Genomic DNA, 13,802 nt, shown 5'->3' with positions numbered 1-13,802 from the left:
GTGCAAGAGCACACGGTTGAACAATTTTATTCTACAAATAAGATGCTTTTGAAAAATGGTGGATAAAATGGTATAGCCTGAACTAAGTGCAATATGCATTTGGAAAAGTTATTTAAATCCCATTCCCACGCAAAAGTCATCCGAAAAGCATTGTACTGAAATTGCATAACTGACGATTCGCTTGACAGCTGGACAGCGAAGCGCAAAATCAATTCAAAAGAAAACAAACCTGCTGTACGGGAGAAGTTTAGCGACATGCCGGTCAACTTCAATCCACAATAAATATGACGAGTTTCATAAGCATTAGTTTGTTCAACAATTGCCGGCGAGTGTCATCAACACTAGTGCTCAGTGCTTGCAGAAATGCTTCCACCACCAACACGGGAAACATACCGGTGGCGAAACCTACCAAAGCCAGAACCGTGACGGGTAGTGCCGGGCCCCTAAACATCGCATCGCAGCTGGGCAACAATCCATACTTCGTCAGTCGAGGTAGGCCATCGTCACAGGTGCAACAATGTAACAAAATTTCATCATCCTCCATCATAAATCTGAACGAAAGTATGCAACTGAAAAAGCGTCCCCGCCGGAGACGCGAGGACGAGAACGAAAAGATAGCTCGAGGCTACAAGACCGTCACCGCGTTTGCTACGGCCGAAGAGTACGACCTCGATCGGCTGCTGCGGGCCCTGCGGGAACAGAACCTTTACGAACCGAAGCAGTTCCTGTCGAGCGATGACATCGACACGGAACCGGACGTGCTGCACGTGACGGCTAAGTACAAGGTGGGCGACGAGTGCCGCGATCTGTACTTCTTCCGCGAAGGTACGGTGGTGCTGTGGAACTGTACCGATTTGGAAAACAGCAACATTCTGCGCTTTTTGCGCCCGTTCGAGCAGGATTCGTACGATGAAGGCACTGTGCTGGAGGAAAGCGAATCCATGCTGTACAACCATGACGGAGTGGCTCGCCTAAAGTACAACAGCTTCTACGTGTCGAAATCAGAGGAGGCCGACCTGGAGAAATACACGTTCTCGAACGCGATGTCGCTCTCAGTGAAGCTTGGCATCTGGGAGGCGTCGCTCGAGCGCTACATCGACTCGATGGCGTACGTTACGGAGGATCTGAAGAAGGGCAACAAGATTAAAATTACCCGGCCAGAAATGTTGCGCCGTACCGGTGAGCTGTTTGCGTTGCGGCACGTCATCAACCTCAGCTCGGATTTGCTTGACACGCCCGACTTTTACTGGGACCGGGAGCAGCTCGAAACGCTGTACAATCAGACGTGCGCCTACTTTAGCATTACGCGCCGGACGCGCGTCATGAACGAGAAGCTAAATCACTGTGTCGAACTGGCCGATCTGATCAGTTCCAACCTGAATGATGACCATCACGTACGGCTGGAGTGGATGATTATCATCCTTATCATGGTGGAGGTTGGTTTCGAGATATTGCACTACGTTGATAGGTTTTCCTGAACAATGACCAGTGCCATCATTGGTGGAATTTTCGAGTGATTCATCGACTGCACACTATCAAGCAGAGTTGTTTGCTGACAGGGGAAACTTTTCCGGGTTTGATCTATTTTTTTATCACTTGATATGTGTGTAATCAGTCGAGTGTGTTATGTGGTAGATTTCACATTATTTTGCTATTTCATTGAAAAGAAAATTAGGAACAAAACTGGAAAGCAACTTTGCGGATACAAAACCAACGCACTTGGATTAAAAATCCATCCACGTTCGATAAATAGTAATTATGATTACCCGTGTTTAGCTAGAAGTTAGACGGTATAGCAGGCTTTTGGAAGGTTGCCGGGCTGAATCGGCCCAAGAACGCAAATTAAAAAAAAAATAAAAAAAAAACTAGTTCAACATCTAATACACCTGACATTGTAATGGTTATTGCCAGACTGCATGTTTCTGCACTCGTGGAGGTTGTTCTACATTTGACCGTACAATTTTAGTTTGCCATTTTATATCGTTAGCATACATGCACCAACATCACCCCCACCGCCCATCTCAGATGGCGGTTGTACGTTTGGTATGTAATAAACATCGAAAAGGCATGCTCCTCCAACTCCAATCGCGGCACGAAGCATCGCACGATCGCGATGTCGAATGCCGATTAAACGCATGGTGGCGAACACGAGACGACCAACTCTACGAAGCGATGATGATTAACCGTTGTTTATAGGCACGTTTTGTCTGCGGTGTGGACGCGAGTGCACGGTACGAGTCTGCTCACACCACCACCTTAAAAAGCCGGTCGCCAAAACGGATCGGGTCGCGGAATGCTGCAGGAGGTTCAGTTAGCGATTGACCACGGGACGCGGAACATTCGGTTTCGCTTTGGACCCCACTCGAGTACATTCCCAATGGACAGGATAAACCCGCTGCATGCTTAGGCTGTAGGCTCGAAACGCTAATACTTCGCCGAGACCTTCACAATAGTCGTGCGCGGTTCGGTTGCGCCATCGTGTATCTTTCCTTGTGCTGTGCGATTTGAGACCTGTGTATCAGCGTTGATCGCGTTCCTTTTGTCCCAGGGTCACTAGACGCTCCGAACACCTGTCACCAGGCATCTCAGTGCGCGATGGGCTGCAGTTCGTCAAAGGCCGTTCGCAATTCGAACGAATCCCTTGCCAAAGGTAAGCAACGGTGTGGTTGGAGGTCACCGACTGCCATAGCAACGCGGATCAAGTTCAAACCTAGTGTGATCTCAGCGATCAGCCAGTTTAGTTACTATCCCCTCGTCCAAAGATAAGCCCTTCAAGATATGGATTGAAATGAAGGAAATGTGTTCAACTAGCTAGTGGTTACGCCAGTGCGGAAGAAGTGAAAGTTATGTTTTTCTGCCTTGTGGTTTTGGAGGTGGGAGTTGACAGAGCGATTAGCGTTTTGACAAAACAATACAGAAGCAGCTACAGCATTGGTTTTTGTCAAACAGAAAAAAATCAGTGTCCTTGATTTTAGTTTTTCACTTTCGTGAGTCGCTTGATCTAACTCGTGGCAAGAATTCGATCGAGATGGTTCGAGCTTCGGATATTTTCCCCGCACCTTCGGTACCTTCCGAAACCCACAAACAGTGAATGAGTGTTACAACTTCACCAAGAAGACAGCGAAGGTCGTGAACCAAATTCAACCCTTCCCTACAAAACCCGACCACAGAAAGGGATGTGAGAAAAGGAGCATACCCTAACCACCGCAACAGCTTTTTATTTGGGTGTAAAACCGCGCGAAACTTTTTTGGGGGGTTTTGTGGGTGCGCCAGTGCGATTTCGCGGGTTTGACTGTGTGTGCGTGCCCAATGGTGACAGCGCGGTTACCTTGGTAACGCATTAGTGCTGTGCTGATCGGCACAGCAACGAATGGATGAAGCACGGACAAAAAAAACCCATCCATCAGAAATTCCGGCTCCTTCGATCGATGCGAACGTGGGTTTTCTGGTTCTAGTTTCTCTTCTCCAGTGTGCGTCACAAAATGATGTCGTATCTCGGTAGGTGATGTTCGTGCGCAAATACCATACAGGTTTTCACGATGATTCACGTACCACAAGTGATTATTGCGTTTTTAAGCTTTTGTAAATTAAATGTTAACACCGTTCTACTCGCATACTATTTTATGTGTTTTTTCGTGTTTTAATGCGTCTGTATCTCTAATCTCATTCCGTAGCATCCAAAGTAACTTCGGCTGTTACCAATGGCGGAGGTGTTGGACAGGATGATGATTTCATCGAAGCCGTCGTGTGCCAGGAGTCGGATATTGGCGACAATCAGATGAAGCAGGTCGAGCTGGGCGAGGGTAAAGTGTTGCTGGTTCGCCAGAACGGGAAGCTGACCGCCATCGGTAGCAAATGTTCGCACTATGGCGCAATGCTCGTTACCGGAGCACTGGGTGAAGGACGCGTCCGTTGTCCATGGCACGGTGCCTGCTTCAACGTTGAGACTGGCGATATTGAAGATTTCCCGGGTATGGATTCGTTACCCTGCTATCGGGTAACTGTCGGCGAGGCGGGCGATGTGAAAGTGCGTGCCAAACGCACCGAACTGGCCACAAACAAGCGGGCCCGTGTAATGACCAAACGTGCTGAACAGGACGAACGTACGTACGTCGTCATAGGTGGTGGTCCATCCGGTGCAACATGTGCGGAAACGCTCCGTCAGCAAGGATTCACCGGAAGGATTGTAATGATTAACAAAGAACCATCCCTACCGTACGATCGGATCAAGGTAAGCAAAACGATGGACATGGATCTGGAAAAGTGTCTCCTCCGCACGCAACAATTCTACGATGCTAACGACATCGAAGTGATGCTGGGTATTGCGGTTACTAGGCTGGACGGAGCGACAAGGGAAATTACGCTCGACAATGGGTATAAGATTCGGTACGATAAGGCTTACATAGCGACGGGTTCGAAACCACGCCGACCTCCGATCGATGGAGCGGATTTGGACAACGTTTGCGTACTGCGTACGGCAGCCGATTCGAAGCAGGTGAACGAACAGCTTGGCCCGGAAAAACAGATCGTCATACTGGGGACAAGCTTTATTGGGCTTGAAGCAGCGGCCTACTGTGTCAATAAGGTGGCCAAGGTGACGGTTATTGGACGAGGAGCCGTACCGCTGAAGGAATCGTTCGGTGATGCGGTCGGGAAACGAGTCATGGAGCTGTTCCAGGAGAAGGGTGTAGAGTTTGTGATGAATTCCGGTATCCGGCGTTGCATCGGGGAGGCAGGCACATTGAAACAAGTCGAGCTGACCGACGGAACAATGCTCGATGCGGATGTGTGCATTTTTGGAATTGGATCGACGTTGTATACGGAGTTTCTGGCAAACTCCGGCATTACGTTGAATCGCAACGGATCGATCAACACCGATCAGTATTTGGAAACGAACATCGAGGGTGTGTATGTAGGTGGAGACATTGCTAATGCACCGGTTCACTCGAATGATGGCCAGCAGGCGACAATTGGTCACTATCCGCTGGCGCAGTATCATGGGTGCGTAGCAGCACTCAATATGGCAGGTGTGGCGACACCACTCAAAGCGGTTCCCTTTTTCTGGACAGTACTGTTTGGAAAGTCGTTCCGCTACTGTGGTTACGGCACTCCGGACGAGGTAGTCGTAGAGGGCGACCTGGCCGGATTGAAATTTGTTGCGTTCTACATCGGCAAAGGAGGTCGCGTGATAGGTATGTCATCGTGCCAACGGGACCCGGTGGTGGCCCAGTTTGCGGAGTATTCATCGCAGGGTAAAGTGTTGCATAAGGACGATCTTACACCCAATCCGTTCGGTTGGATTCCGGCCTAATGCTAGGAACATTCACAGAAACACACACTAATCTATTTCATCGTAACATTATTCACTATTGATACTATGTTTGTTACCACATATACACGAGGAAGCCAAAGCAAAATACTCGCACCCTCAGAAAAGCATTGTTGATGTAAAAGCTTGTTGTACAATAAAAGAAAACTCTTTTACAGCGTAGCGCTTTGTATTATTCCGCCGATTGCCTGCTCAATCCCATACGTCCTTTACTTTCAGGTGAGCTAACCGTTCCGCTATCGTGACGTGCGGTTTCATTTTGAGCTGTTCCTCGCGCCATTTCGCCACGATCTGTTCTTTCTTGCCCAGTTCCTTCGCATGTCCGCTGGATTGTTCCTGCAAAGCGAGCAAAAATGGTTTACTATAAGCAACATCATGCCGGTAAGCAGCGAGTATTACCTTCGTCAGGTATGGATGAAGCAGCAGCTTCATGTTGGCCTCGGTTTGTTCGTACTCTCGCACAAGTGTTTGCATGGCGCGTGGAGTGACGCGTTTCACCAAACGATTTTTACCTCTAAAAATGTGCCCATTTACACTTTTCTTGAAGAAATTTACCACCGAAAGCCTCATTTCGTTACTATTTGCGCGAGCGTAAATAAAAGTGAGGAGAATGTTTTCATAACACCTGTCATCGAGACAAGAACTCAAGGTTAGCAGATCCTTAGATGCTCCAAACCAAACAAGATTCATACAGGATAGTTTTTTTTTGTTGGTGGGTGGAACGTGTTTATGTAATAAAAAATTGGACAGAAATGTTCAAAAATAACAAACAGGAAGTGCATCCGCATGCCTTTGTTTACATCCAGCCTTTTTTGGCACATTCATCTAATTTGCGATCATTTCTACTGCTTTTCCGTTGACCTCGTTGACGGAGAAGGATAGCGACAAATCTTCCAAAGTCATCTCATCTTTACGTACGTGCAAAACGGTTTGATGTTCTGCAAATAAACAAGCGGCTTATTGCACGATATACTTCATCACATATTCACCGCAACTTCCGCTCACCGGTACTGCTACTGGTCTGGCTAATTTCAACTCCCTCATCAACGACCGAAAGTCCACTGTCGGAGGTAGTAGTACCAGTAGTCGTTGCCTTAGTACTAGAATTGTTCGTCCGTTCCGTGGTTGTGCTGGTAGGTATACTTTTCACGGAAATGATGCTGTTCCGTTTAATCAGGTAATTGTTATCGTTTTCCATCAACCAGGCCTGCTGGCTGGAGGGAGCTGTTTTAGGGCGGCTATCTCGTCGCTTGCGACGACTACCAGACTTTATGCCCGTGCGTGGCCTTTTGATGGTACGCGATCCGTCCGTACCATCGCGTCCTAGTATCGCTTTGTGGAAGTTGATACGATTCATAATGAACTGCCGATGGGCAAGCACTGTACCAACAAGCCATTGGATGCCGTACGTTAGCCCATCGTATTCGTTCGATTCGTACGATGTGCTGCCCCAGTTGCCGCACGCCTCTACCAGACACGGACAGCGGTATCGGTTGGCCAGATACTCGACGTCCAGATACTCGCAGATTTCGATACAATCCACCGATTCAGGCAGGTCCTGCTTGTTGGCTAGTATAAGAAATGGTTTGCCGGCCAGAAACTCGTGGGCCATTAGGTTTTGGAATATTTTGTAAGATTCACAGATGTTGTGTATGTTGGAAGCATCGATTACAAAAATTACTGCTAGGGCCTGCAATTGTACAAGTAAACGTTTGATGAGCCACCTTTTTAGCCGGGTTGAGGTACTCCGCGAGTCAGGTAGTTTATATTACATCCAAGAAATAGTACTTCCAGATGTCTCGAAGATCTGATCCTCCACCAATTTCGATAAGTTTAATCTCCGTTTCCGCTAGAAATAGAAGAAAATGGAATGAAATGAACACGCCCGTGCTTCGGTAGGGAGATGATCTTCTTACAAATCACAGTTTCAAACAAACGGCACCCTTTTGTTGAGGCATAGTCACCCCGCTTTTGATGACAGATTTTAAACGCTATCTCAGTCTTGCCAGAATTCTCTATCCCCAACACAAGAATGTTAAGTGCATCACTAGAATCAGATAAGGAGTTCAGTAAAACCATCGCTTACAAGGACCTAGACATCGACAACGGTTCGATACTACTTACTCATTATTTTCATGCTCTTTTCTACAGCATTTTGCAAAAACTGTTCCCATTATACAGCCAAAAGTTACATGGCTTAATAGTCTACTGTGCTTCCTTGGTAAGAATGGGGGGTTCCAATTTCATCGCATCAAACATTTGATTGTTTAGGTTATTTAGCCCATCCTTGCCAACGGTTGCTAGGAGCATTGTTGCACGGTACCATCTAACAACATCACGCAGTGTTTATGGTACAGAACTATGATACAAGAACTTGCACATAAATAACAAAAATTGGACTTTTAATTAACTTACCACTTGTAATTCGTTTTTGCAAAAACTTTGTGGAGAAATCATAGATTGGACCAGATTCGACACTTTTGGCAGAATAGTTTCTGACCTAACGACATTTTGAAATCCGACGCGAACAGAACTGTACGTCCGACGCGAACAGAACATGACCGTTTGACAGTTAACATATGACGGCCGGGGGAAAACAAATTCACAAACAAACATGATTCATTCATTATCCGCGCACCCGTGCTGATAATTTCCGTTTCATTTATAATATTCGGAAGAAAGTGAAATGGAGACTCATATATCGGCAAGTAAGTGCATTACAGAGGATATAGCTCTTACCTTATAGTGCTCGTTGCTATAATCGTAATCCATCTCCCTTTGAAGACCACCTCTACGCAACGCAGATCAAAGAATATGGCAATTTCCTGAAGGATTACGACCGAAAGCTAGCACAGTTCCATCTCTCCGCTCTGACAAATGGACCAGTGCCGAGTATCGTGCGACTGAATTATGCGTGCAACAATGAGCAGCTATCGCTCGCTCGTATGATAGCGTGCAACAGCATCAATAGTGGGAAGTTGAATAACTCCAATCCCGGCAATAGTAACATGCCGCTGAACAAGCTTTTGGCCACCTTCGCGCAGCTGTGCTGTGAGATCGATTGTTTGGAGAAGGAGGTGCGAACGCTAGCGGGCAAAATCTACGATCGAACTGAATCGATCCGTAAAGTTGAAAATACGGAACGTCCACCAGTACTGTGGATTGCGGACAACATCGATTTAATGAGCAAAGTCCAGTTCAATTACGAGCGAATGCGAGATGTCGGTGTGTTATTGCTACGCCAGATCGGTGCCTTTTTCGACGAGGAAGCTTCTTACGGGCGTGGCAAGCGGACGAAGAAGATGGGACTCGAAGGAAAGTCTCTCCCGTCGCTGGAAGTGGACGTGAGTATTATCGTAAGCGCTGTAAGAATGATTGAATCTTTAAAAAAAATCTACAATCGCTTTCAGTACCTATTCGAATACATTGGGAAACTGTTACGCGTTGTAATGGAGCTCGATCACATCCTATGGAAAACCTTCCTCAGAGCGCACTGGCGATCCTTCGTTCATAAGCTACGTCAAGTGAAAAAAATTGCCTCATCACAAAAGATAGCCTACCAAGATCTGCTATGCGTGTGTCGAGGGATATGTTTCTGGATTGGCGATGACACCACACCGGACATAACGGGCGAAAAGCGCCTCCTAGAGGCACTGTACAAGGTGAAAACGCATTTCGATCCAGTTTGCTCCGGGGAAGTATTTAGTGATCGATTTATGAAGTTTTTGAAACGCAAACTCACGGCCCTTGCGTCGGCCGTACGGACCACGGCGACTGGGATTGATTACACCCAATCAAACGACATCATTGGGGTGAATGTGTTGCTAAACTTTGCACTGTACCTGTTCCTACCGATCGAGCAGCGTATGTTGAAGAATCTTTTCGAGTTAAATCTCAAGGTGAGTGAGTGGGTTTGTACCGTTTGCGATGGACGTTGTTGTATAATCTTATCCGCTTACCCTACAGTTTCCACTCATACCACTGGACAACAATTTTCCCTGGCTGCCCGATGAGTTCATACAGGAGCACGGCCATAAGTTACTGCGGGATTACGATGCTAGTACGGCACCCATCTCCGTCAGCACACCACTTTCGACCTCTTTCGATTATCAGAAGGCCCGGGACGCATATCTGCACACGATTGAAAAATCAGCCATACCTGCCGTGCTTTGTCAGCATGCGGTTAGCTGGTTAGTGGAAGCGCACGTACAGCTTCGTAACCGTCCACCCACACCGGGTGCATCCCGGGAGGATGGTAACTTTACGCTCGAAAACTTACGCATTAAATGTGCGCTGCTGCTGGAGGGAATACGACTCGTGCGCGAAATGGAATATGTGATTGGTACGCTGTATGCACTTTACGGTCGCAACCCGACGGAGAAGACTGACCGATTGATACAGCATCGCCGCATGGTGGTTGAATTTATGCTCTCCTCCACTTGTCGTTCTATTACTGTGCCTTGTCTGCAGTTTATTGTTCAGCACCAGCAACATAAAATTTATACCATTGTAAACAATGCCAAGGTAAGGATACATGATTTTTCTTATACAGAATCTCGCAATAGATAGGATACAGCGTGCACATTGTTCATCGGGTTCAAGATTTAATTACTTGACGAAATTTAACACAAACTACAAAATATAAATTACTAAACTGTGCACCCGATTCCACATAAATACGGTGATTTTTTTTTTGTATTTTACTATCAATTACAGCGTTTATCACATTCATTTATACGTTTCAATTAAGTATGCTCGCTTTATCCTATCTATTGCAGTACCCTGCAACAACTAAAATTCTTACAAAACGTTTCTTTCTGATAGAAAAAACTTCTACGCGAAGCGAAGGAATCAAAATCAACCGCAAGTGGTTCGCTTTGGCTGGAAAAGCTCTCAACGATCGACGTACTGGAAAAATGCCTCCACGGTCCAGCCACACCAGATCGGGTGGGTTTGGCACTGGTATCGATTGCACTGTGCCACGGAAACGCACCCAGTTCCGGAACGCCCCTGCTAGCCATTGCGGATGATGCGTACCGTAAGGTGGAATCGTTGCTAAACCGGCTTGCTACCTTTATCGCTTGGGAGGAGGAATGTGATCGAATTGATGTGGCCGGCAAATATACGCCATTGCTTGGGCAAAGTGCTCGCCAGGATGGACTGTCTGCGAGTGTCGTTCCCATGAGCAATCGAATTGAAGCATTCATACGGTGGGATTTCCATGGTAAATGGCATCAAATCGAACCGTTCGATCCATTCCGAGATGGTACCGATACCGGGATGGCCGATCAGAACCACACACAGAAGCTGGTGTTTGCGTTTTTACGCACCAAGCTAACGCAGCAAACGAATGGCCGGTGGCTCTGTACGCGACACTCGGTAGCGCAACATTTGAGCGATGTATTTTACACCCTCTCGACGATTTCACCTTCCGAGTGGCGTATCTACCGGGAGATGCGCTCGATCGTGGACCGTAAGTACGGTATACGGTTGGTGGAGGATCAGTTGCCACGGACCACGGCCGAGGATAGACGTGGACCGCGTGGTCACGGACAGGACGATGATGTGCTCGCCCTGATGGAAGACTTTGAAACGTTTATCGGTGCATACGGGTACGATTTGCACGGACAATTGTTTATCGAACGACAGCATGCAGCGCCTGGTAGTGGTGGTGTGGTAAATGTGGTTAAGATAGAACACATTGCCAACTCAATCAAGCGACACGGTCCTGGAATTATAAGCACGGTGGTAAGCGAAAAGAATACTTCCATAAAGCCAAAATATCCTTAATGTTCCTTATGTTCCAGGTGAACTATGCATTCCAGTTCTTGCGCCAAAAACTGTTCACGTTTTCGCACTTTTTGTACGACGAGCAAATTCACTCCCGGTTGGCGGCGGATGCAAAGAAGCTGGCCACCGAAAGTACCGATGCTACTGGTGCTGGTACTACCACCGCAAATGTATCGTCTGGCGTGGGTACGGCCAGTTACACGTATGAGCGTGCACTAGCCTTTAACCGGCGCATTCGCAATCTCGGTCTGTCGGACGACGGTGATACGTACGTTGATTTGTTCCGTAAATTAATCTGTCAAATTGGTAAGTTAAGTCGACTGCAATACTGCTAACATAAATGGACCATTTAATGTTTTCCTTGTCCACTCTAACTCTGATTCACAGGAAATGCGATGGCATTTGTACGAATGCTACATGCCGGTGCACTACACGAATGCACCGGAGCAGCGGAATTTGTTTCCAACCCACCGATGCCAACCGAAGCAACGGAAAACGAACCATCGGATGGAAATGGTTCGAACGGATCAAAATCATCGGCTGTAAATATATGGAGGCAGGATATGGCCAGCGTGCGTGCTAGCTGGCGCCTGGAGAATGAATTTTTCCGTTTGCTTCTTAACGCGTTCGATGGCTTTCGGCGTCGGCGGGCGAATCAGCCGGACGGTGGGACGGATTTATCACCAGCGGACAGTTTTGCCCATTTGGAGCTGTTCTACCTGATCATTCCTCCGCTCACGATCAGCTATGTGGAGGCGATGCTGAAGGCGAAGGAAACGATCGCTAAAAAAGATCGACACGGAACGTTCCTACCAACGGACGATGGTTTCGTTATGGGTAGGGTAGCTTTGCCAAATTAACCGACTCGTAACAGTAAAATTCATCCAATGCATACCATTTTCAGGACTGTCCTATTTGCTAACGCTGCTCAACCAAACGGCTGCCTTCAATTCACTGCACTGGTTCAAGGAGGTACACACCAAGTATGCACGTGAGATGGCAAAACTCAATCAACAAACGGCGAGCGGTGTAGGAAATCCGCTCCAGTCGGCGACGATGGAACCGTCGGATGAAAAAATGCTTCCGACGGTATCGCTCACCCGAAAACGGTTGAACGCGATGCAGCACGAGTTCGAGTTGTTGCAGTACAATCTTTCCAGTTCGAAGATTTTCTTTAAATAGCTTATCTAAAGAAGCGCCAATTCGGCTGTTGCTTGAGCAGTAGAATTATTGCATTATGCGACTCATTCCATATGATATTTTGTTCTTGTTTCGTACGAAAGCTTATGTTATCGAATTATATGAATAAGTGTTATGAAACCATCCTGTACAGTCCTTAAATCAATAAGTAAAATTTCTGATTTATATTAGACATAACGTCGGTTTTCCCAGAAACAGGAAGTCCTATAGTTTTACGTCCGAATTTCGGTGTTTCTTTTATACCATGTGCTTCTTAGTAACCAATTTGAAAATGTCTACCACCTTCCTACGTTTAAATGCTTTCTTAACTATCCGAACTGCTATCATGATCTCTTCGCTTGTGGCTGTGATTTCCCTTTTTGGACTTTTTACGTATTTTAATCAGCTTTTTCTTCGACCGTTTTTTACTTCTCTTTTTATGTTTGCCATCGCTGCTGCTACCACTACTACCGATACCGTCCGTATCACTTGTGTCAGAACTGCTCGAGCTGGACCGTGATCGGGAACGTTTGCGGTGTTTGCGTTTCCTTTTCTCCTTCCGTGCCTCCCTGGCTCTGCGTGCACGTTCCTTGCGCGCCACCTTTTCCGCCTTCCGGGCTTCCTCTTCTTCTTCCTGTTTTCTCAGTTCCTGCAGGGGGGTGAGATAGTTTTGCTCCGGCGATTCACTCCCGGGACGCTGTTGGCTCGGCACAACCGCGTGACTTTGTGGGTCAACCTGGCAGCAGTTAACGACATGATAATGTTAAAATATGTAACGGAAAGGATCAATGCGTTGTTTCACCCTTACCGTCAGGTAGTTACGGCACTGATACGTTAGGTGTCCCGGAAAACCACACTTTTTGCAGGCGGCGCGAACATTTTCTTTTTGCGACAGTCCGGAAAGATATTCCATAACTGGGTTTGATTGCGAAGTAAAATGCTATTTCTGTGTCCCAGCTATCGCCCGAATAAATTTTACCATGAGCTTAATACAGGAAAGTTGCTTTTCTTAGCGAATGCTGCAGCATCAATTGGGTTGTTTGTTTATTTAGATTCAATGCGAAAAAAACCCACTTGACAGTAACGTTGTACGCACTACAACAGTGCCGTTGGGTGGAGAGCGCTACAAATGCTCCTTATCACCTAAACACAGGTGAAACATTTGAATGGTTTTAGGAGTTATTTATCATAACCTAAAAACCATAATGGATTAATCAAATAGATTTTAGATAAGCCAGATACAAACCAGCAGTTTTCAGATTTTCGATACCAGGAGAGCATGTTTTTTAAGAGGTGACATCTGCAGCGTGGAATAAATTTTCTCATCCCTATTGCATTGCATACTATCAAACCCGTAGGAGCGATCGCTAGTGTAAGGAAGATGGATGAAACGGAAAGCATTCTTCATCTCGCTCAAACTTTCCGTCGGCTGGTACGAAATTCCATACAAACCAGCTAATTTCAGATTGCCGATACCAGGAGAGCATCCACGGAAGAGGTAGCA

At 46.7% G+C, this 13,802-nt stretch overlaps 5 protein-coding genes across 7 annotated transcripts; 2 read left to right on the top strand and 3 right to left on the bottom strand.

The window, feature by feature from the left end:
• The first annotated feature begins 133 nt into the window (after positions 1-133).
• On the top strand, positions 134-5,353 carry LOC128309554 (apoptosis-inducing factor 3). 3 transcript variants are annotated; one of them, XM_053045976.1, is made up of 2 exons: positions 134-492; positions 3,675-5,353. In XM_053045976.1, the coding sequence occupies exons 1-2, from the start codon at positions 285-287 to the stop codon at positions 5,309-5,311; spliced, it is 1,845 nt and encodes a 614-aa protein (XP_052901936.1). In that variant the 5' UTR covers positions 134-284; the 3' UTR covers positions 5,312-5,353. The 3 variants fall into 3 exon arrangements, with proteins under 3 accessions (XP_052901936.1, XP_052901937.1, XP_052901938.1); XM_053045977.1 differs by lacking the exon at positions 134-492 and adding an exon at positions 2,329-2,650; XM_053045978.1 differs by lacking the exon at positions 134-492 and adding an exon at positions 3,406-3,498.
• Positions 5,354-5,417: 64 nt separating this feature from the next.
• LOC128309557 (ribosomal protein 63, mitochondrial) lies at positions 5,418-5,942 on the bottom strand. The gene is made up of 2 exons (XM_053045980.1): positions 5,729-5,942; positions 5,418-5,665 (listed from the first exon to the last, which is right to left on the bottom strand). The coding sequence occupies exons 1-2, from the start codon at positions 5,897-5,899 to the stop codon at positions 5,522-5,524; spliced, it is 315 nt and encodes a 104-aa protein (XP_052901940.1). The 5' UTR covers positions 5,900-5,942; the 3' UTR covers positions 5,418-5,521.
• A 212-nt stretch (positions 5,943-6,154) lies between these two features.
• Positions 6,155-7,529, bottom strand: LOC128298487 (ADP-ribosylation factor-like protein 13A). Its single transcript, XM_053034237.1, has 5 exons — positions 7,454-7,529; positions 7,246-7,376; positions 7,102-7,178; positions 6,335-7,019; positions 6,155-6,267 (listed from the first exon to the last, which is right to left on the bottom strand). The coding sequence occupies exons 1-5, from the start codon at positions 7,501-7,503 to the stop codon at positions 6,155-6,157; spliced, it is 1,056 nt and encodes a 351-aa protein (XP_052890197.1). The 5' UTR covers positions 7,504-7,529.
• A 453-nt stretch (positions 7,530-7,982) lies between these two features.
• Positions 7,983-12,348, top strand: LOC128309577 (WASH complex subunit 4). Its single transcript, XM_053046003.1, has 8 exons — positions 7,983-8,037; positions 8,114-8,673; positions 8,740-9,228; positions 9,296-9,853; positions 10,154-11,077; positions 11,137-11,425; positions 11,507-11,956; positions 12,024-12,348. The coding sequence occupies exons 1-8, from the start codon at positions 8,016-8,018 to the stop codon at positions 12,299-12,301; spliced, it is 3,570 nt and encodes a 1,189-aa protein (XP_052901963.1). The 5' UTR covers positions 7,983-8,015; the 3' UTR covers positions 12,302-12,348.
• A 32-nt stretch (positions 12,349-12,380) lies between these two features.
• Positions 12,381-13,329, bottom strand: LOC128309578 (protein SREK1IP1). The gene is made up of 2 exons (XM_053046004.1): positions 13,107-13,329; positions 12,381-13,034 (listed from the first exon to the last, which is right to left on the bottom strand). Exons 1-2 carry the CDS (start codon positions 13,209-13,211, stop codon positions 12,624-12,626), a joined length of 516 nt encoding a protein of 171 aa, XP_052901964.1. The 5' UTR covers positions 13,212-13,329; the 3' UTR covers positions 12,381-12,623.
• Positions 13,330-13,802: the final 473 nt, after the last annotated feature.

The sequence above is a fragment of the Anopheles moucheti genome, chromosome 2 (genome assembly GCF_943734755.1).
Source record: "Anopheles moucheti chromosome 2, idAnoMoucSN_F20_07, whole genome shotgun sequence".
Lineage (NCBI taxonomy): Eukaryota > Metazoa > Arthropoda > Insecta > Diptera > Culicidae > Anopheles > Anopheles moucheti.
The sequence above is the reverse complement of the archived record's forward strand: the minus strand, read 5'-3'. Positions and strand labels throughout refer to the sequence as shown.